The 23,918-nt window shown below is 46.2% G+C and overlaps 1 protein-coding gene across 1 annotated transcript in view; it reads right to left on the bottom strand.

Moving 5' to 3' along the window:
• AKT1 (AKT serine/threonine kinase 1) overlaps nucleotides 1-23,069 on the bottom strand; it is a 101,060-nt gene extending 77,991 nt beyond the window's left edge. The window contains exon 1 of the mRNA XM_056851461.1: nucleotides 22,937-23,069. Within this exon, the coding sequence (XP_056707439.1) occupies nucleotides 22,937-22,985 (49 nt within the window). The 5' untranslated portion in view covers nucleotides 22,986-23,069. The remainder of the gene's footprint in view (nucleotides 1-22,936) is intronic.
• Nucleotides 23,070-23,918: the final 849 nt, after the last annotated feature.

Raw genomic sequence — 23,918 nt, forward strand, 5'->3', positions numbered from 1 at the left:
GATTGAACCGGGGACCTTCTGCATGCCAAGCCGAGGCTCCACCACTGAGCCGCGGCTCCTCCCCAAAAATTGGAAAGAAGAGTGAGACGTCATGAGAATGAAATGAGGGAGTAGAGAACAGTGATGTACAGTAAGCTACTTTGGATCCCCACTGGGGGGGGGGGAAGCGGGATATGATGATCTAAATAAATAAATAAAGCCACAACTTACCAGCTTCCCCTAATCTAAAAGTCCCCAACCTTTTTGAGACTGTGGGTACACTGGGAATTTTGGCACGGCATGGTGGCAGCAGGAACAAACTGGGTGCCACAAACCGGCTGCTGCAGGAGGCGGAACCAGCCACAAAACGGTTGCCACGGCTTAACTCCAGCAACACGGTCCAGATCCTTGCGCTGCATTGGCCGCTGCTGCCAAAGCAGCATCCTAAAAAACCTGCACAGCCAATCAAATCTCCAACAGTCAAACAGAAGCCTTGCTTGGGCAAAAGCCCTACCTGGCCCCACCCACTTCCTGAAAGCGCTTGGTGGACACCAGAAAAGGTGTCAGCAGGCACCGCGGCGCCCATGTTGGGGACCGCTGCCCTAACCTAACCAAGCCTCCAGCGCACAAAAGCACACAAGAGGCCTTCATATCTGCCCTGAAAACGTTTTCTTCCTCCGTCACCTTTAAACGTTTTTTTAAATATATATATATATATATATATCTGTCCTTATGAAGAGTTCTGTCGCCCTCAAAACCTTGCACTCCATTTTGGGCTGGTCCTAATGACCACAGCTGCAAGATACAGCTTACCGCGTAAGCCTCAGCGACTGGCTTGATGCCGTAGCAACAGCGCATTTCGAGAAATCTGGAGCCACATGCTGGAAATTTTGCAGAGGAAAAGGAAGGGGGGGAACGGCGTGAATTGCTGCTATGCAGCTCGGCTGTTCGGACACTAAGCATTCTCCGCCTGTCGCTCCCGAGCTCGTCCCTCCCCGGCTGCAGCTGCCGGAGGTTTTGCCGTCGCTGCAGAAGGGGTCAAGGCAGCAGAGGCCACCCTGAAGAATCTTGCTGCAGCCAGCGACTTTGAGGAGGTGGAAGGAAGGGGGGGCAGGAGAATATGCATCGAACAGGCTCCCTACGACATTCCTCCTGCTGTTTGTCTAGCCAGAATCAGCTGCGTCGGAGGCCCGTTCAAGCACTGACCAGGACCCAGAACACTTTAGCGTGGGCACGTTTTGCTGCATCGTTACCTTCGAAATGTATCATGGCATCGCTATGGACTCCACTTTCTTACCCTCCTTGAAACTCCAGCTCTCAGTTGGTAGCGGAAAGTGCCATCGAGTTGCATGGTTTGGAGAGAGTGGACAGGGAGAAGCTTTTCTTGCTCTCTCATAATACCAGAATGTGGGGTCATCTGCTGAAGCTGGAGGATGACAGATTCAAAACTAATAAAAGGAAGTCTTTCTTCACACAACGCAGAGTTGAAATTGAAAAGAGAGTTTAATACGGTCCAAGACCAGCATAGACAACGCAGAGTTAAATTGTGGAACTCCCTGCCCCAGGATCTGGTGATGGCTGCCAACTTGGAAGACTTTAAGAGGGAAGACGACATGTTCATGGAGGAGATACTGGGGGCGTGGGGGTAGTTGTGAATTTCCTGCATTGGGCAGGGGGTTGGACTAGATGGCCCTAGAGGTCACTTCCAACTCTATGTTTCTATGAGGTTGATGTTACATAAAAACAGGACCTGAAAGGTAGCTGTGAATTTCCTGCATTATGCAGGGGGTTGGACTAGATGACCCTGGTGGTCCCTTCCAATTCTATGAATCTATGTGTTACACAATACCCTTCTTTAGGATAGGCATTTAAAAATCACTCACGGAATCATGCACAGTTCCATGCCAAAGTGGGTGTTGTTGTTTTTTTGTACTCAACTATTCTATGTTAAGAGACTTAGAAGTCTTTAGATGAGAGAAAGCAGAGCAGCCACACAGAGCCATTTCGCACCTTATGCAGTGGCAAACAAACACTCAGTGAGGGCAAGGAAGTCAATCTCATGCCCAGCTTGGGGTTAAACACCAAAACTACTCTCAGCAGGGATCCTCAGCCAGACCTGGCTCCCCAGTGAATAGCTACGCATGCTTGCAAACAAAGCTTGCTTACCTATGCGTCAGATGTGCAAGTATACGCTTAGCACATCTTTCGGTGCATACTTCAGAAAAACGGATAAGCGAAGCAGCAGCTAGTTAGGCTGTAAATAGGTTACGCTGCTAAAGTTGCACAAAAACCATCTACTAAGTGTAAGGATGTGTCACTGGCAACCAAGATCAAATTAATTCATGCCATTGTATTCCCTATTACTATGTCTGTGTGTGAAAGCTGGACAATGAAGAAAGCTGATAGGCAGAAAGACTCCTCTGAAATGTGGTCTTGGAGGAGTGAGTTACGAATACCGTGGACTGCCAAAAAAACCCAAATCAGTGGGTTATAGATCAAATGAAGCCTGAACTGACCCTAGAAGCTAAAATGACTAAACTGAGTCTATTGTATTTTGGTCATATTATGAGAAGACAAGAGTCACTGGAAAAGACAATCATGCTAGGAAAAGTGGAAGGGAGCAGGAAAAGAGGAAGACCCAACAAGAGATGGATTGACTCTATAAGGGAAGCCACGGCCCTCAATTTGCAAGACCTGAGCAAGGCTGTTAAAGAATAGGATGTTTTGGAGGACTTTGATTCATAGGGTCGCCATGAGTCGGAAGTGACTTGACGGCATTCAACAAACACACAATGAGGTTTTTAGAGACTGGAAATAGAAAAGACAGTTGCAAGGACTCTCTAGCACCGATCGAGACGGTCCTTGCAAACTGAGATATCGAGAGGGAAAAAGAAGAGGAAGAAGAAGAGGAGGAGTAGGAGTTGGTTTTTATATGCCAGCTTTCTCTACCACTCAAGGGAGAATCAACTCGACTTACAAGCACCTTCCCTTCCCCACAGCAGAGACCCTGTGAGATAGGTGGGGCTGAGAGAGCTCTAACAGAGCTGTGACTAGCCCAGGGTCATCCAGCTAGCTTCATGTGTCGGAGTGGGGAAACCAACTGGGGAGGCAAGCGACAGCAGTTGTTCCGTGAGCAGAGGTGCATGCTTAACTTCAGAAGGGTGCTAAAATGCAGAATCTACCAGAAGAACTACATTGAAAAAGTATACATTGGAAAAGTTATTACCAAGCTGCTCACAGCACTTGGTGTTGTGTCACTCGAGAATAAGGCCTCGTCTGCTCCGAAGCCTGGGGAAGGAAAAGTCATGCCCATCTGGCAAGGGCATTTTTATTGGACAATCAGGCAGCGGAGGTGGCCCTTTTCCTACTCGGTGCTGTTTATCTACACAAGCAGGTCAGCTTTCTATGAATCATATCATCAGTATTCAGAAGGAGGAAATGTGACGAGGAAGAAAAAACTAGCGTTGCAATCTGTTAAGGGTTTGGCAGTAAAGACGCGGGGTGGGGAGAAGGGGAAAAAAGCGGATGCGTCGCTACGATCTTGAATTGCTCTTTTTCTTAATGGATAGAACACAAACACAACAACAAACAAAAAAGCACCCCGAACACCCCCTCGCTCTAATTTCCTCCTTCGCCTTATTGAAGTTCAATACGCATTATCTTGGAGCTACCAGTGTTAAGAAAATTGCTGGATAAACACTTGTGTTAAACCCGGCGCAATGGCTCCACGCCAAGCATAATGCCAAGCTTCCCCCAGTTGTGAAATGAGCTGTTTTTACACACCGAAGTAACCACGCAGCAGGCCTGTGGAGCCGGGAGACAGCCGACAGAGATGACTGGGGCCGTCCCCCTACTTGTACAGACATCCATCCAAATACCAACATCTGCTGCGCCACAATTTACTTTTTACACCACATTTAGCAAAACAGCGCCTCTTGACTGCCGATGTCGTTAAAAGGCACGGAACAACAAATAAATCCCACGACGGCGGGGTCCCATCAGACAATCGCAAAATTAAAGAGCAGTTCTTTCCCCTCCTCTTACGCGAGCTTGAGCTTTAGTTTCAGATTTATTTGGCTTCTCCAGGCGTTAAAAGGCAAGATAAGCCGTTTATTATTAAAAGAAAGAAAAGGAATGAGACGGGAAGGGAGGGGGAGAGAAGGAGAGGAGAGAAAAAAAGGACACGTAAGCCAGATTCCTATCAAGTATGACAAACATAATCCATCATTACAGTGAAAATTACAGTCGAGAAGAGAGCAGAGCCGATACAATACGCAGGGATGTCAATGAGACATCGCAGTCGAGATCCGAATTCTCTCTCTGTAGAAACTAAGAAAGATTATATGATGGCCTGAAGATCTTTGTGGGGTGGGGGGAGAGTAACATTTTAATGCCTACTCCCCTTCTGGACAATTCAAAGGCTGGCTTCTTTTCTGTTTTGATAAAATAAATGAACCTGGTTACCCAGCTGGCATCTCCATCGAAACGTACAAAGAAACCCCGGAGTGAGATCAAGGATTAAGGTGTTGGGACACTCCAGGAGGATCCAGAAAGACCTTCCCCACCCCTCCGTGGGGGGGGGGAGAGAGAGGAGAGAGAGGAGAGAGAGAGAGGAGAGAGAGAGAGAGGAGAGAGAGAGAGAGAGAGAGAGAGAGAGAGAGAGAGAGAGAGAGAGAGAGAGAGAGAGAGAGAGAGAGAGAGAGAGAGAGAGAGAGATCTTCCTAAAAAGCCATTGCAACTCCATTTCCAAATTCTGCAAGAAATTAAAACTCATCTATAAACCCCTCACCCACCCACTTCGGACAGCAACTCACTCTGTGTCTCGGAGTAAGCATTCAGAAAACACAACTGCAAACAACTTACCGCTTCCTATTGCACTCAAAACAGTATCAGAAGATTTCTCCAGCCACTCTCCAGATGTATGAGTAGCTTTCAATACTTAGGGTGTAAGCATTCAGAAAACACAACTGCAAACAACTCACCGCTTCCTATTGCACTCAAAACAGTATCAGAAGAATTCAGATGTATGAGTAGCTTTCAATACTCAGGGGAATGGGAAAACAGAATTATTGTGAAAATGGTCCTCTCCAAAATAGAGTTTAAAAATATTACAATTAAAAAGTGTTTTTGTCCTCTTTCTCTCCGAAACAGAACATTTTTCACTTGCTTCTAATCACCTCTCCTTTCTCCAACAGGATCTGGGAATCCATGGGCATCGCCTGTACTCCGTCCCAGCGCAAGACATTTTTAAAAATCTCTTCTGTGATTGCCTTCCCTGGTCTGTTCCCCCACCCCAAACTCCTGCAGCTTCCACCCCTTCCTTTCCTCGGATCCCAACTACTCCCACTCTTTCTCCCAATGGCAGTCTGATCCTTTTAAATCAGGGATGTCAAACTCATTTGTTAGGAGGGATGGATATGACATAAATGACACTTGGTCAGGCCAAGCCATGTGTACCATAAAATGTAGCGCCAAGTACTGGAGATACGGGAGCCCCATGGCGCAGAGTGGTAAGCGGCAGTACTGCAGTCAAAAGCTCTGCTCACAACCGGAGTTCAATCCCGACAGAAGTCGGACGCAGGTAGACGGCTCAAAGTTGACTCAGCCTTCCATCCTTCCAAGGTCAGTGAAATGAGCGCCCAGCTTGCTGAGGGTAAAGTGTCGACGAGTGGGGGAGGCAATGGCAAACCACCCCGTAAACATAGTCTGCCTAGTGAACGTTGGGATGTGATGTCACCCCATGGGTCAGTAATGACCCGGTGCTTGCACAGGGGACTACCTTTCCCTTTTAATGGAGATGCAAACCTTATAGAAGACACAGAAAAAGCCAATTATAGGTGTTCTTTATTTCCATAGGGAGAAACACATGCGCCTGAAGCCTGATCAAGACAGGGTAAGTAAGAGACTGGGGGGAGGGAGAGAGAAGAAGCGGAAGCCCTGCTCCAGAATGTCTAGCACTAGTTAAGAATCTGTTGATGGGGAGGGAACTGAAAATGGCCAGCTTGACCTTAGCCAGGCAACCAACCTGTGGTTCTTCAATCAGCTAAGCACCTGCTCACGCAGCAGCGACAGCAGATGTGCTATAGAGCAGAGTCTGCAGGAGTCATTGTGATTACAATTTAAAACAAGGGTGTCAAAGTTAAGGCCTATGGGCCGGCATTGTGGGACAATATGGGACATTGTGGGGCACTGTGGGAACAATGGGAGGCATTGTGATTGGGGAGGGGCTGTGGCTCAGTGGTAGAGCATCTGCTTGGCATGCAGAGGTCCCAGGTTCAATCCCGGGGGTCTCCAGTTAAAGGGATTCTATGGCTTAAACTAAACTTCAGCCCTCAAGGTCTACTACCCTCGGTTCTACAAGATAAATTCCAGTCAACATGGCTAAAGATGGTCCTGAATACAATGGCCTGCTTGGGCCTTTCTCCGCCTACCCTGTTAGCTATGGGCATAGACCGAGAATCAAGTTACTCGAAGCAAAGGCTGGAAGATACTGAACGCCAGACAGATCTTGGAAAATCACAATTTTTTCTAGAACCTGAAAAATCTAGAAACTTAGTCTCACCTACGGCTTATTTTTCTAATCCTGAGCCTATTAATTATAGGAAGGGATTGGGATTTTATACACATCCTTGATTCTAGACTAGGTTTTAGTTAGGGCACAATTTTTGAAGTTTATTTAAGACTACACATGCTTGCTAGGTCACCAACAGGTAGTTAACTAACAGGTGAAGTTTTCTCACAATGGGTAGTGTTTTTTGCAAGAGGTAGGAATGTATCTTTAATTAGGTCTCATTAAGGACCTTCTACGCCAGTGAATAAAAGTCTCTTTCCTGTCTCTACTGGTAAATGCATCTCTAAAGCTGTTAATTTACACTGTGAATTCCAGGGAAGATGTTTCATGCATACACATCTCCGTTCTAGTGGTAAGATCCATTATTATTTAGTTGTGTACAGTTATCTTATGTTTATAATTTATGAATATATTATGTATTGCCTGATTGTATTTTAAGGATACAGTTGGAATTGAGGAAGTTAAGCAAAACGACTGAATACCGGGGTGTCGTCTTCAGCTTGTCTTCAGCCTGTGACCTTCATCTACAATTCTATCTACAATTTTCAATCATGCACATTGGACTTGAATTCTGAATGGCATCTGCAATGTTATTCTTTATAGTATTTTATAGGAAGCCCACAAACAGGACTACTGCAGCAGTACTATCCTGCCTGTATTCCAAAGCACCTAATATAATAAGCATGTTCCTCTGATCCTGGAGACAACAGGTATGCATCATGACTAGTATCCATTTTTACTAGTAGCCATGAATACCCCTGTCCTCCATGAACATGTCCACTCCCCTCTTAAAGCCTTCCACGCTGGGAGCCATGAATTCCACATGGGTCCTCCCCGCCCTCGCGTCTATCCTAACCACAAAAAAATTAGGCAGGAAATGGCAGCGGAGAGCTCAGTGCTGTAAGAGATCTCTACAGACGCTCAAGGGCAACCGTGTGCTTCTAAACCACTGAGTCCCACTGTGGGTCATTCTACTTTTAAAACCGAGCATGGAAATTTAAAAAAAAAAAAAGTCTCCGGCACTGCATGGTCCTTCCCTGGTCACACCCTGACTAGCCTGGGTACTAAACAGACCTCTCTCCAGGCTGAGATACACAAAGGGCGATCACGTGAGTGCGCCCGGCTTTTCCAGTCGTGCACGTTGGCAAAGAGAGAGAGAAAAGTCACTACCCCTGGTCAGTGTGGCGACTCCAGTGCACACAGTCACGATCATCGGGCTCCATTTAGAAGCTCCCTTATGCCTCCTGTCACGAGACGGAATGGGGCCCGAGGGTTTTTTGTTGTGGGCTCTTCCAGGTAGCCCTCCAGCCCCGGCACATACTGCCCCTTCTCTCTTATGCCCTTCTGCCCCACAGACTGGGTATGGGCCGTAACTGGCTGCCACCACCCTGGTTCTGGGGCTGAACTGGAGAGGGGCCACAGTACCCTTCTCGCCCCTCCCAGGGCAAATCCCTCTTCGGTCAGGGCGTGCCCCACTGTACAGCCACGTATGAGGAGCAAAGGCCCCAGTCACAGCGAACAAAACGGTCAGTTTATTAACCAAATACAGATTGAGTATCCCTTATCCGGACTGCTTGAGACCAGAAGCGGTCCATATTTCGGATCTTTCCGTGAATTGGAATGGTTTGGAATTTTTGCAGATACATAATGAGATATCTTGGGGGTGGGACCCAGAGGGCATTCCAGCATTAATGTGCTAGAAGGGTGAAAGACAGTTTTCAAAAATTAAACCGCTATTGCAAAGTATCCACTGCCCCCGAAGTAGGAGACACTGTCCAGACCCAATTCCTCCTTTCCCACCCATGTCTGAGCGGTGACATTACCCCGAGAAATCCCAGAAGCATTACTATTGTGCAGAAAGCACAACCCCATCCTTGGGACTTCACTAACTGAGGAAAGAGGATGGTGGGGTGCTAAGTGACTTGGACTATCCGGCAGTTGCAAAGAACTCCGGAAGCTGATTGGAAAATATGTAGAATGGTAGATCTCAGTGTGCGTCCAGCTTTAATCCAGGAAAGCGTACGCGCATGCATGCATTCACTCACACATCCTGTGCATTAGATAGAAAAAAGTCTGAACGGAAATAATTGCTTTTAATATGCAAACCCCCTTGAGTGCTATGCTGAAGAGAAAGCAGTGTTTGCGTATCTATGTGCGCGCGTGTGTATAAAATAAACAGCCCTGTCCACCGTTCACAATTCCAAAGGGCCAACAATGTTGCAACACTTGGCGCTAAGTTTCGGCAGGAAAAGAACGGCGAGCCAACAGCTTGGGTGAAACGCAACACGGGAAGGGAATGAAGCACAAGATTCAACCAACGTTTGCTTTCACAGCAATCAGGAATGCCGCTAAACAAGAGTCACTTTATATGTGCGCCTTACAGTGGGGTTAGTGTCTCATGAAAACACACACGCACACATATGTATATATGTATAGTGCCCCTGTCTTCTTTTTTTAATTGTTTTTTAAATTTTTAAATATTACAAATAGAGAAGCGGAAGAAAATTTGAAAAAATAATACACAATACATTCTTTTCTTTTTCTTCCATGGCACCCAAAACATATTATAGTAGACTCAATAAAAACTACCTTATTAAAAATAGTAATCAGATATTTTCAATGTTTCTTCTCCAATCTTTTTTTCTCTTTATGTCTTAATTTCTTCTCTTAATACACAAACTCGATACCCAAATTAGATTATACTGAACATAATAACACAATGCGACCTACCTAAGCAAGTGGGTATTTACAATACGATTTGGAATATGACTTATTGTATATATTACTATATATTTCTATAAGCTCTAGTATCTAATATAATTTTAAGATAAAGATAGTAAAATCAATAATATTGGTAAAACAGCTTCCATCTCTCTTGAAATAAATCAAAAGGTTTCATGGTTACTTGATTGGTGAGCTTGGCCATTAAGAAGAAGAAGAAGAGTTGGTTTTTATATGCCAACTTTCTCCACCACTTAAGGAAGAATCAAACCGGCTTACAATCACCTTCCCTTACCCTCCCCACTACGGACACCCTGTGAGGTAGGTGAGGCTGAGAGAGCTGTGACTAGCCCAGGGTCACCCAGCTGGCTTCATGTGCAGGAGTGGGGAAACCAACCTAGTTCACCAGATTAGCCTCCGCCGCTCATGTGGAGGAGTGGGGAATCGAACCCAGTTCTCCCGATCAGAATCCACCGCTCCGAACCACCACTCCTTCCACTCTGATAATTTTGGGGGCCCGTCTTCTTTCCTTCTGAATCACACTATTTTGTTCCCTCCTCGTGGCTCCTTCTCACTTCCTATTTGTTGGGGCATCCCAGAGTCCCTAGAAAATGCCTGGCTTCTGGGGGGGGGGTGCCTTACTGAGACTTTGCTGTAGAACACTGGTTCCCAACCGGGGGTCCGTGGACCCCCAGGGGTCCGCGAGAACTAAATTAAGGTCCACGAAACAAAGTTATAAACCCATAATAAATTAATATTTTCGATTAAAAGTTCTCTATTATAAAAACATATATTCAAATATTATTCTAAGTTTAATGTTTAACTAACAGTTATGATTAAAGTTTATTTTCAAATTCTCTGAATTTTTATTTTGAACCTTGGGGTCCCTGCTCCGAACAAAAAAGTCCTAGTGGTCCCTGGCCAAAAAAAGGTTGGGAACCACTGCTGTAGAAGGACAGAAGTATCCACAATTGCCCAATCGAGCTGTTTCCTCTTCTGTTCGGCCACATTTTTTTCTTCCCCCACGGGTTGCAACGACAGAGGGCGGTATCGGCAAGGTAGCTTTCCCGGGAACGTTTCAGCCCAAGGGACCCGAATCCCACGCTCCAAAAGCAACCGCAGTAGGTAAAGAACAAATGATAACACATCGCACGGGAGCCAACGTTTCCCACACATCCAGTCCCAGGCAGGGCACCCTGAGGGGGAGAGAGAGACATCCACAGATATCTCAACCCCAGTTTAATACGGCAATAAATTTCACGGGGTAAGGCTTTTATAGAAGACAGTTTTACCATGTGAAAACGAGCAGGTTTGCAGAACAGCGTGGCTATGAAAAGTGACTCCAACCTCTTGACCGAAAAGTGTGTTTGGGATGTAGTACATGGAGGAGAATGAGGAGGACCCCCACGTAGGTGGGCAGGGAGGAAATTTCAGGCAGGGTTTCAGGGAGGGGCTGCGGCTCAGCGGCAGAGCGCCCGCTCTGCATAAAGAAAGCCCCGGGTTCAATCTTTGGCACCTCTGGTTAAAAGGCTCTCAATCCTCTGGGGCGAAGTCTCAGTTCTGCCCATCCATTAAATTTTTCATCCCAGCCCTCTTTGAGGCCCTCAGGGCGGCTGAAGCGGTTCTTCCCTCCCCACTTTATCCTCACAACCAGAAAGAGAATGACTGGCCCACCCAGAGTTTCACAGAAGAGTCAGGATTTGAACGCAGGACTCCTAGGTGTGGCACTCCAAACACCACACTGCGTTGGCCTGAAAACTCTGGAGAGGCACTGCCAGTGAGAGTAGATGTAGAGGTTAAGAGCAGTGGAGTGTGTAAGAGCAGTGGTTTGGAGCAGTGGACTCTGGTCTGGAGAACAGGGTTCGATTCCCCACTCCTCCGCATGAGTGGCAGACGCTAATCGGGTGAACCGGGTTGGTTTCCCCACTCCTATACATGAAGCCAGCTGGGCGACCTTGGGCTAGTCTCTTAGAGCTCTCTCAGCCCCACCTCCCTCACACGGTGTCCGTTGTGGGGAGGGGAAGGTGATTGTAAGTCGTTTGATTCTTCTTTAAGTGGCAGAGAAAGATGGCATATAAAAATCAACTTCTTCTACAAGGCATGGAGCTAAATGTTCAATCACCATGACTCAAGTCACCTTAGTTTACGGGCCCTGTTCTCCCCTGCTGCCGAGAGAACTGGAGACCATGAGCTGGTTGAAGATGATAAAGCAGAAGAAGCAAGGCCACAGTCAGGAATACATGAGACCTGTGGAGGTGTATAGGAAGTAGCCCTACTGGTGAAATGGAAAGAAACAGGTATAAATCCTTGCTTATCCTGGACGTTCAACTGGGATTACCTTGGATCAGTCACCGCTTCTCATGCTGGGAGGTAGGCTAGGGCCGTCTTGAGGATCCAGTGTCGAAGAAAAAACATTATATATGCATTGAACCTAGCTCCATGGAGGAGGAGGGGAGAAGACAGGCCATAGTTATCAACACAATGACTTCCTTTGCCTGTCAGAACTGCTGGTTCCAGAATCAGCCACACCTGGGACACAGTGATGGCCACCAGCAATAGGCAGCTTTAAAAGGGGCTTAGAGCCCCGTGGCACAGAGTGGTAAGCCGCAGTACTGCAGTCCAACCTCTGCTCACGACCTGAGTTCGATCCCGACGGGAGTCGGTTTCAGGTAGCCGGCTCAAGGTTGACTCACCCTTCCGTCCTTCAGAGGTCGGTGAAATGAGCGGCCAGCTTGCTGGGGGTAAAGTGTAGACAACTGGGGGAGGCAGTGGCAAACCACCCCACAAACACAGTCTGCCTAGAAAACATCGGGATGTGCTGTCACCCCGTGGGTTAGTAATGACCCGATGTTTGCACCTTTACCTTTACAGAGGAGAAGTCCATCAATGGCTATTAGCCATGGTGACTGAAAGGAACCTCCGTATTCAGAAGCAGCAAAACTCTGAATACCAGTGCTGGGCAATAACACCTAGGAAAGCCAGCATGGTGTAGTGATTAACAGCCGTGGTTTGGAGCGGTGGACTCTAACTTGGAGAACCAGGTTTGATCCCCCCACTCCTTCACATGAGCAGCGGACACTAAGCCAGTAAACAGGGTTGGTTTCCCCACTTCTCCACGTGAAGCCAACTGAGTGACCTTGAGCTATTCACAGCTCTCTTACAGCTCTCTCAGCCCCGCCTACCTCACAGGGTGTCTGTTGTGGGAAGGGGAAAGGAGGATGATTGTAAGCTGGTTTGACTCTTTCTTAAGTTGTAGAGAAAAAGGAAAAGGTTCCCTGCGCAAAGCACCGGGTCATTCCTGACCCATGGGGTGACGTCACATCCCAACATTTACTAGGCAGACTTGGTTTGCGGGGTGGTTTGCCAGTGCCTTCCCCAGTCATCTTCCCTTTACCCCCAGCAAGCTGGGTACTCATTTTACCGACCTTGGAAGAACGGAAGGCTGAGTCAACCTTGAGCCGGCTACCTGAAACCGACTTCCGTCGGGATCGAACTCAGGTCGTGAGCAGTTTGGACTGCAGTATTGCAGCTTACCACTCTGCACCACAGGGCTCTTCACAAGTAGTAGAGAAAGTCGGCACATAAAAACCAATTCTTCTTCTTCTGTGCCCTATTTGGTGGGCCTCCAGGGTAGCCGGCTGGCCACGGGGGGGGGGGGGGGGGTAACAGGATGTCCGACCAGATGGACCACTGGTCTGCTCTATGAGGGCTCTTCTTATGGGGCTTATTTAAAACAGGCTAGCGGCTCAAGGTAGCTTGAGCGAAAGGAGGCATTCAAGCGTGGGCCCCCAGCCAGCGTGCCCAGGGACCACGCTTACGCAGGCTCTCCCGTTTAATTGTGCAGGAAGTCCAACGAATTATTCCACAAGGCGGACAGCGTGTTTATGTTCAACCGGGCAGCGTCACGTGAATGGCTGGTTTCATTTCAGAAATGAATGTTTGCATTGTCGGTTGTTTGGGAGACTTTCTTTATTATGAAAAGAAAAGAAAAGAAAAACAAGCTATTCTACTCTTGTGTGTTTTAACGCTGGAAAAACTTGTAACAGAGGAAGGAACTGTTCCAGCAGCCAGAAAACCTACAAAAAATTCTTACCATAACTTTGGCACAGTACTCTTTTTCTAGTGTCACAAAAGCCCATTATGATGGCATTATGTCGTCTCTTCCCCCCCTCCCAAAAGTCATGTTGCATTTGCTTACTAAATGTAATGGCTGAATGTGCATTGGGGTGGGTGGGGGGAAACTACAGTTAAATCCCTGCAGAACTGTGACACTGGATCATAGGATCATAGTTAAAAAGGGACCAGGTAATAGGTTATGTGAAAGACCTCTACTGGAGATCCTGGAGAGCCACTGCCAATCTGAGTAGAAGAAGAGTTGGTTTTTATATGCTGACTTTCACTACCTTTTAAGGAGAATCAAACTGGGCTACAATCTCCTTCCCTTCCTCTCCCCACAACAGAAACCTGGTTGAGGTAGGTGAGGCTCAGAGAGTTCGGAGAGAACTGTGACTAGCCCAAGGTCACCCGGCAGGCTTCATGTGGAGGAGTGGGGAAACCAACCCGGTTCACCAGATCAGAGTCCACTACACCATGCTGGCTTCATATGTCCACATGTTCTCGATCCAATGAGTAGGAGTGGGAAAGTCTCCCCAAAAGGAATTGTCTATGTCTCTACTGGGCTCCTCCTGCATCACATAACCCACCGGATGTCTGAAGGCGCAGGGGGAGGGACACAGTAATGCTGAATAAACCTAAACTATTTCTCAGTTGAACCAAAGAGACTGCAGAACATGGCGAAGAACCCTCTGCAAATTCAAGGGTGTTGGTGGCAGTTGCAGCCAACAAACGAAGGCAGCCGTTATCTTCAACGCCCCCACTCCAAGGCGCTGTTGGTGAGGACACCGCTGCCCCAACATTAGCAACAGGAAACCTTCTGGGGTGCTCGAGCAGAGGACAGGAGGGCTAACTGCACCATAAGGACGGCACAACCAAGGAACAGAAGGCTCAAAACTAGCTATATAGACACCTAATTTTTAAAAAGGGTATGATAGCTCTATAATCCTGCGGAGGGGAAGAGGCAAGATCAAATGACTCAAAGGGTACATTTTCCAACTATGACTGAACAAAGTGTCAGAAGCTCAGAAACTAAAAGTACTTTTTTCCGACTTAACCTACATTCCAAATTAGGGTGGGAATGAGGTCAACTGTAGGCATCGACGCCTGTCCCTCCCCGCTCACGTCCATTATTAGAATGATATATTCAGCGTCAAACACTTCAGCAGGAAGAGCCGGCATTCAACTCGAAACCCTAAAAGGTGGATAGAGGCTGCTTCCCCATGCAGGTTTTGCTCTGGTGGTGTAGCGGTTAGGAGTGGTGGACTCTACTCTGGAGAAGCGGGTTTGATTCCCCGCTCCTCCACATAAGTGGCGGAGGCTAATCTGGGTTGGTTTCCTCACTCCTCCACATGAAGCCTGCTGCGTGACCTTGGGCCAGTCACAGTTCTCTCTGAACTCTCTCAGCCCCACCTACCTCACAAAGTGTCTATGGTGGGGAGAGGAAGGGAACTTTTGAGACTCCTTAAGCCGGTTTGAGACTCCTTAAAGGTAGAGAAAATCAGGGTATTAAAACCAACTTTTCTTCTTCTTCCATTCTTTTGAGAATCCACACAATGTCATCCCCAAATAGTCCACTTCCTGTGATTTCCCCTGCTTCGCTATGATCTTTCCTAAACCTGGTTTTGGGAAAGAGCATAGTCAAAGCTTCTTTGCATACTATAAGGACAGGACGGTGCATGGTTTAACATATCCTGCCCACATCAATGTGAGTTTCCTCGCCTCAATGTCACACTACTGCCACCCACATACACCATAGGAGGGCTAAAAAAAAAAACAACCCAGTAATTTGGCATCTCTCAACAGAGAAATGCCAGGCTTACACTATTGAAATAGGTCAATTACTGATTTTATGCTATCATGGGCTACCAGTTAAAAGGTAAAGGTAGTCCCCTGAGCAAGCACCGAGTCCTTACTGACCCATGGGGTGATGTCACATCATGAGGTTTACTAGGCAGACTATGTTTACGGGGTGGTTTGCAATTGCCTTCCCCAGTTGTCGACGCGTCTGCCTCATGGGGCAGAGTGGTAAACTGCAGTACTGAAGTCAAAGCTCTGCTCACGACCTGAGTTCAATCCTGACAGTAGTCGGTTTCAGATAGCTGGCTCAAGGTTGACTCAGCCTTTCATCCTTCTGAGGTTGGTAAAATGAGTGACCAGCTTGCTGGGGGTAAAGGGAAGATGACTGGTATGTCAGTTACCAGACTTAGAGGGATTTCAGTGGGGTATAATGCCATAGAGTCCATCCTCCAAAGGAGCCATTTTCTCCAGGGGAACTGATATTGGTCATCTGGAGGTCAATTGTAATAGCAGAATATCTGCAGGTGTCACCTGGATATTGGCAACCCTCGTCAACCCTGTGCTAACACAATAATCTTTTTTTTAAAGCTTTTTTGCCTGGTCACCTGTAGAGGATTCACGTTTCTTGAGTCAGGCAGGCAAGAGGTAATTTACAAACCTGGATTCCAGACAATATCACAGAATTCCTATAATGCGGCATCATTAGAACAAATAACATTAGGATAAAAAGGATACTGATGCATTTAGTTATTTATGATATCCATCAGTTGCATCAGCAGTTTCCAAACACCACTTAAAATAATAAAATACAGTGGAAAGCCATAACGTGGGAGGTGGGAGGGACATCTCATAAAAAATCAATACAGTGGGTCAGAGAACAAGAATTATTTTAAAATTGGTGACAGAAAAAATGGGTAATTAAGGCTTTTAAAAGAAATTGAAAATGGAATTTGAAAAAAAAAAAACACCAGGACCATAGCATAAAGTTCAACCAGAGGGCAAGAACAAAACAATTAACTAAAAAGCCTGGGGGAAACAAAAAATGTTTTCCCCGGGCACCCAAAAATCAACAGGGCTCTGCACCGCATGTATCGCTGTGAGGACAGAGTTCCATAATTGAGGAGCCACCACTGGAAAGTCTCTGTCTCCAAGCCTCACCCACCTCATCTCTGAAGGTAACACCATACAGAATAGGCTCTTTTGAGCTAAATCTCAACTGATGGGCAGGCTCATACGGGAACCAGCAATCCCTTCCAGTGAAATTCACACCTATACACCCCGTCACACCACCCCTCTGTGATAAATTTGGTAACAGGAATGCGACACCAATTATTATGCCCCATGGCCTCCAATCAACTCGTGCTTAGCAGTCACAAGAATGCTGCTCATCCCTGTATCAAGATAAAGTATTGCTTCAATAGTCTGAAAAGTAGTGGAAATAAAGGATTTAGATAGAGTACTGATTAAATAAATGTCCAGTATGATACGAAAGATTAATTCAAATCGAACTCCCTTGGTTCCCAAAGTGGGCAGTACCACCCCCTGGGGGGCGGTGGGATTACCTAGGGGGGCACTAAGAGGCAAGGGGGCAGCATGGGGATGCTAGAGGTGGGCCCCTTCAACTGTGCTGCTGGATAGGGTAGGGGGAGCTGGGGTTGAGTTTGTGGAGCCAAGGGGGCAGTGGCCCGAAAAGTTTGGCAACCACTGGTTTACACTGTATGTATGTGAATGACTGAGAATGTTATGTATGATTTTTTGAAAACTTTTAATAAAAAATATTTTTTTTTAAAAAAAGAATGCCGCTCGTCCCTGAAAATGTTCTTTCCTTCCATGTGCTACAGCTGCTGCTGTGTGCTTTCATGCGCTCTGCAGAAGAAATAGAGGAAGCGATCTGTAAGTACTGCTCCTGCATCTTCATGTGACTACGCCACAGGCCTTTGCCACGCGGGTCACAGGGCTACTCGACGCCCCGTTCGGAGCTGAAGAGTTCATTCATGAGATCCCCGAGCCAAATGTTTGAGGTCAGGGGATGTGACCAGCCTTTTCTACAAACCGACATCTGCTGTGCTGGAAGCGGCACTTCCGTTAAGTGACTGACTCATGGGCTTGCCAGGAACTACTAAGACGAACACAGAGGAAGGAGTCTCATTTCATTTCTCCTTTTACAGCGAGGGAAAGGGCCGCAGTGGAAATTTCGTGCGGCCGCAAGAAAACCCTGCAGTGGGATTTAGGTGCAGTTTCCTCCTTCCAGCTTTTTTTACATAAACTTTGCATGAATGTGGTGGATATCAGGGCTATGGATACTGAAGAAGCCAAACCATAAGTCATGTTTAAAATGTACTTGTATACACACAAACAATGAATGCCCAACTGCAAATATCAGCAGCCTTAAGAGTCAAATAGGAATATCAGCAGTCTTATTAGAGTGATTACAGCAGAGTAATTTTAACACTAAAATTACGTTGGAGTTCCATAACTTAGAAAGACAAACACCATCTTCCCCCGCCCCCACATGCAATTTCGGTACAGTTCGATATATTTGTTTGAAACCTCAACAGAGAGGTTTAACACCCAGTAAAAGCATTCCCAACATTTTTTTTAAAAAGGCATACTATGCAATAACGTGGGCTGCGTATTTTAAAATTTAAAAAGTGATTATTCTCCTGATTCTGTTATGGGGAGGGGAAGGGAAGGTGATTGTAAGCCGGTTTGAGTCTCCCTTAAGTGGTACAGAAAGTTGGCATATAAAACCAACTTCTTCTTCTTCTTCATTCTAACAGGCACTTAAGGAAGATTGTATGAATGTGGTGGGTATCAGGGCTATGGGTACTGAAGAAGCCAAACCATAAGTCACGTTTAAAATGTACTTGTATACACACACACACACACACACACAATGAATGCCCAACTACAAATATCAGCAGCCTTAAGAGTCAAATAGGAATATCAGCTGCATATTTTAAAGTAAAAAAATATTGTTATATATATATTATATAAAAAATATATTATTATTCTCCTGATTCTAACAGGCACTTAGGGAATATTGTTCACACACCCCTGCCCTTGGTGTTAAGAGATATAAAGTAAATTTGTAAAACACATTTCTACCTTGAACTCCATATTCTTGTCTACGCAGTACTAAAACACACACTCTAGGAGTGGAACGGTTAAACTAACCCCAGTGATCTATTAATGCAGTTCTTGTTTTTACCACACTTCTTTCTAATCCGGTTTTTACACTTCTTACATCTTATTCTGCTCCTGTTGCCTTCGTTCCTAATTTTGTAACCCAACCTTATTACAATGTTAATTATACGATTTTACATCATTATTCTTGCATTCTTTTAAAAATTCTAGTCTGCCTTGAGTCCAAGAAAAAAAGGCAGATTATAAATCAAGTAGTAGTTAAGAGCGGTGGACTCTAATCTGAAGAACCAGGTTTGATTCCCCGCTCCTCTACATGAGCGGCAGCCTCTAATCTGGTGAACCGGGTTGGTTTCCCTACTCCTATGCATCAAGCCAGCTGGTTGACCTTGGGCTAGTCACAGTTCTCTCCGAACTCTCTGTCCCACCTACCTCACAAGGTGTCTGTTGTGGGGAGAGGAAGGGAAAAAGATTGTAAACTGTCTTGATTCTCCTTTAAAAGGTAGAGAAAACTGGCATATAAAAACCAAGGCTGTTACCACACTTTGTATTCCCAGCGATGGATTAAGAGTTTGAAAACGTTATAAAAAATACTGTTTGCACTTTTTTGGCCCCTTTAGCTGTGAAGACGTCTTCCAACCATTTATTAGCCGTGGTATCCAAAAACTCTTTTAAAGCGATGTTTTTTATAACATTTTCAAACTCTTAATACATCGCTGGGAATACAAAGTGTGGTAACCCCCCAACTCTCCTCCTTCTTCTAAATGAAACAGTTCCAAAACATTTTGGAAGCTGAATTGTACTGAGTTTATCCGGCTATCTAAATACAACCATAACTGGATGAAGAAATGGATCGAACCACTGTAGTGCCCTGTAGAAAGATGGACCAAGGAGTCCCTTACTCAGTGTAATCTAGAGGTGGCCTATGGACCGAAAGGGTAGACTGAAAAAAGAAGAATAAAACTCAGCCACAGCATTTACTCATACTGGAATACAACTGTTCCCCTTTACACACCTGTACCTAAAAATTAAATTCAGAAAAGGAGGAAGGGAATCTTAACCAGAGGGCAGGTCCATGGTTTCATTTTCTTAAAAAATAAGAGCATTTTTTAAACAAAAATACAGTTCTTAGTCTGTCATCCTCCCTTTTTTGCAAGCCTTCGTTGCTGTAATTACAGCCTCAGCATGTTTCACAAGCTTAGAATATCAGAGGTCTGGTTTAGAAACATCCTGCGGTTGGCCGTACTTAAAACCTAGATGCACCGTCAAGCCAATCTTTTCGATTTCGAGCACATTTCTACATAGCCATTGTCGTGCACCGAAAGCTGCCATTAAAAAGAAAAATATATGTATACATATATATGCACGTGCACACACAAATACAAACAAAAGAAAACCCCAGACCACAATCCCAGATGTAGGCTTTAACCAGGTTTGAATCATGTTACAAGACTGTCATTGCCAAGATCGGAAACGGAGTAACATATATCACGTGCTGTCTCCAACGCTAGCTGAGAAAGGGAGAAAGACCAGCGTGGGGGCAGCGCACAAACTGCCGCACTTGGATTGAAAAGACCTGGGTTCAAATCCCAGTATAGACATGTTATTGTTGGGTGACTTGGAGCTTATGAAACTGAGGACGGGAGTAGGGCAGAACTCTAGAAGGCTTTGGGAAGAAAAACTGATGGGTATTAAACCCCCCAAAACAGTTTTTCTTTGGGGTTTTTTGGGGGGTACTAAACCCCACAAAAAGGACATTTCATGCCACCCTCTTCACTTGCCACAGAGAAAACCTGACGTCATGAAGAATTATAGTAATTATCTTCAATATAGGTAAAGGTAAAGGTCCCCTGTGCAAGCACTAGGTCATTCCTGACCCATGGGGTGATGTCACATCCCGACATTTACTAGGCAGACTATGTTTATGGGGTGGTTTGCCAGTGCCTACCCCAGTCATCTTCCCTTTACCCCCAGCAAGCTGGGTACTCATTTCACCAACCTTGGAAGGATGGAAGGCTGAGTCAACCTTGAGCTGGCTACCTGAAACCAACTTCCGTCGGGATTGAACTCAGGTCGTGAGCAGAGCTTGGACTGAAGTACTGCAGCTTACCAGTCTGCGCCACGGGGCTCATTCTTCAATATGAGGTAAAAGTAATACCAAGAAAGGAGAGGGTTATACATTCTTGCAGAAGAGCACAGAAGGGATCTATAACTATGGTCAAATTTGAGTCCAGTAGAAACTTAGAGACCAACAAGATTGGTGCTGCTGGACTCGAATCCAGCTTATCTACTGCAGACCAACACTGCTACCCTCTGAAACTTTCTTTTACTTCATTTATACCCTGCCTTTCTCCCGAATTGCGACCCAAAGCAACTTCCGTCATTCCCCTCCCCTTCATTTTATCTTCACAACAACCTTAAGAGGTAGATTAGGCTGAGTGGGTGTGTGACTGGCCCAAGGTCACGCCGCAAGCTTCTATGGCAGGATAGGGATTTGAACCTGGGTCTCCCAGATTCTCGTCTGACACTCTAGCCGCTATACCACACTGGGTCTCCTACTGGGTGTGGGGAGGAGGGCTTACCCAAAGTATACAAAAGATTACACAGTTCATTCTGGTTGGGAGCTTCCCCCAAACAACCTCAGGGACTGCACAGCTCCCTCGCACCCAAGACTTCAGGTGCTCATTGTGGCCAGAAGCTCAAACTGCACAGTTCTCTAAAAATGTCCCACCCTGTGGGGCTTTAATCTCACAGGAATCCAGAGCCGGGGGGGGGGGAGGTGCCAGACTTAAAACAACAAGCAGAGAAAATCTGCAATTTCTATTCAATGAAAGGTCCTCCCTTGTTCAGCATGCATCCAATTTACATTCCAAGCTTTAAAAAAAAATTGGGGGGAAGGGGAGAACCCTTGATTTGTTATTCATCCATGCACTACCAGACTGATAAATTCTTATTCCGAAGCAGGTACTTATGAGCATCAGCAATGCCACTATCCCTCTCTCCTTGAATACTGGTTCCTTATCACTCTCAACATCAGCTTTAGCCTTACAGCCATCATTCCAAAGCTTTCCTCCTCTCCTCTGTCGTATCCTGACATTCCTTCTGTCCTATCAGCTCTTCACTCTTCTCTCCTCATAAGAGCATAAGAAGAGCCCTGCTGGAACAGACCTGTGGTTCATCTAGCTCACCCTCCTGTCTCACACAGTGGCCAACCAGTTCCTCTGGAGGGCATAGAGGCCGAGGCCTGCATAAGAACATCAGAAGAGCCCTGCCTGGATCAGACCAGTGGTCCATCTAGCCCAGCCCCGTCTCACACAGTGGCCAACTAGTTCCTCTAGAGGGCCAAGAACAGGGCATAGAGGACAAGGCCTTCATAAGAACATCAGAAGGGCCCTGCCTGGATCAGACCAGTGGTCCATCTAGTCCAGCCTCCTGTCTCACACAGTGGCCAACCAGTTCCTCTGGAGGCCCAACAACAGAGCATAGAGGGCTTGTGGCTAAGTGGAAGAGCCTCTGCTTGGAATGCAGAAGGTCCCAGGCTCAAACCCCGGCATCTCCAGTTAAAAGGACCAGGCAGTAGGTGACGTGAAAGACCTCAGCCTGAGATCCCAAGGAGCTGCTGCCAGTCTGAGTAGGTAAGATACTGACCCTGATGGACATATGGTCTGATTCGGTTTAAGGCATCTTCATGGGCCCTGCACCCACTTCAGCCTACACGTTTCTACTATATTGTGGTCTTCTGCTTAAGATCCATCCAGCGTTATAGCAAAGCTTTGCCTAATATGGTATTCCTTCGCAACCATGCAACTCTACTCTACCCAATCCTGGACTACCCATTCTAAATCCTTAGCTATAATCCCTCTGGTGTTCTGGCAGTAACCAGACTGTTCCCTTTTGCATCTTTTTGCAGACAAAATGGAACAAAAGATCTTTGTTCCAGATTAACCCGGAACCCTTACCAGCCCACACCCAGATCCTGTTCTCACAAATCAGTCAGGCCTGGGGCGACACATTCAGAGCTACTTTGTTGACAGAGACATCGCACCACGAGGTGAGAAAAACCCTGCCATTCATTCTGTGGCTGCCAGTTCCTATAAATGTCCCCAATTTGCTGAAGGAAAACCACAGAGCTTCTAAAACGAAAGAGTCAGCATGTGCATTCCAAAAATCCCATCTATCCCCTTGCCACATGCATGTGGCATTTATAAGAACAACTTTAGAAATTAAACCATTTGTGCTTTAAAAAAAGATGACTACAGTCTTCGTTTTACGGGGTTACTGAAGCTCTGACGTGACAATTTATTATTGTTTTCATTGTACCGTCTTCTCGTAGAAAACTGTGTGTTTTCGAAAAAGCCCAGGGCACCGTTTCATGGAACTTATCAATTATAAAAGGAGGGGGAAGAGAGAAGAAAGGAACAAATAGATGAATAAGTAAAGGATTGGTGGATGACTGACTCGTATTATGCAAGGGATACGATCAAGAGAGAAAGCAGAAGTCTGACTGACAAGTTCTTTGCATAAAAATTGGTTGGAGCCTCCTGAGATACTTGGCCAAAAATGGACCACGTCCCACCGGCTAAAGACGGCAAAAAGATGGGCGCTTACCTCGTTTGTGGAGCCAGCCTTCCTTCACTATTGCGACTTCATTCATCATGGCAGGACGTCTCTCGAGCAAGTGGCCGATGCCAGAAGTTCAGCCCCCGCCACGCAGAACACGGCCTCCCCCCCTTCCTCGTTCCCCTTTTCAGCTATTCCTGAAAGAAAAAGGAAAAGAAAACGGCTGTCAATTGACTCAACCAGGCAGTAAAAGATACAGAAATGAACTGCTATAAACTCGGAGGCGCAACACGAATTTCTTGCTGTCTGTTTAAAGCAAGAGGAGGGGGGAAAGATTAACAGGATGAAGAATCCAAAAGAAACCAGGGGAGATGAAGCCATGGCTTGGGATGGGGGTTTCAGCCTGTTCAAAGTGGTCAGGAAACACGTGAAATACAGAAACAACCTCAATACAGAAAGCCACGTTAGTAGACACAGCAAAGAAAAAGCAGACCGTTTCCTGCACTAAACACACATACACTACTCGGGGGTCTCCTGTGCAAATACTAACCAGGAACTACCCCACAGCTTCTGAGATCTGATGAGATCGGGCCAGCCCGAGCCATCCAGGTCAGGGCAGTTAAAATGTCCCGAACTACTTAATTGCTATTCCACATTGCAAACTTTCTCCGTGGATACCTAAAGAAAAATACACATACACACTAGCACAGGAGTACTTCTGGAAAGATTATACATCTTATTTCTAAACTGTTCGTAGGGTTTGAAATAAGGAGTGAAATCACACCGCCATTCCTACTAGAGCTGCCAGCCTGATTTCACTGGTCTGGCCACTGCTCGGTCAAACCAAGGAGTACTGGGGGCGCATAAAGACATTAAGCCATCGATCCTGCCCGTCTCACTACTGCCAACCCTTGCCAAGGAAGCCAGGCTTCTGGAACACAAAATTTGTCAGCCCCTCAGGAGTGAAACTGGAAGGCGCATGAGGATTTCTTCATTCCATTTTCTAAAAGATGTAGCCATGCTCCTTAGC

Source organism: Euleptes europaea, chromosome 6, assembly GCF_029931775.1.
Source record: "Euleptes europaea isolate rEulEur1 chromosome 6, rEulEur1.hap1, whole genome shotgun sequence".
NCBI classification, from domain to species: Eukaryota; Metazoa; Chordata; class Lepidosauria; order Squamata; family Sphaerodactylidae; genus Euleptes; species Euleptes europaea.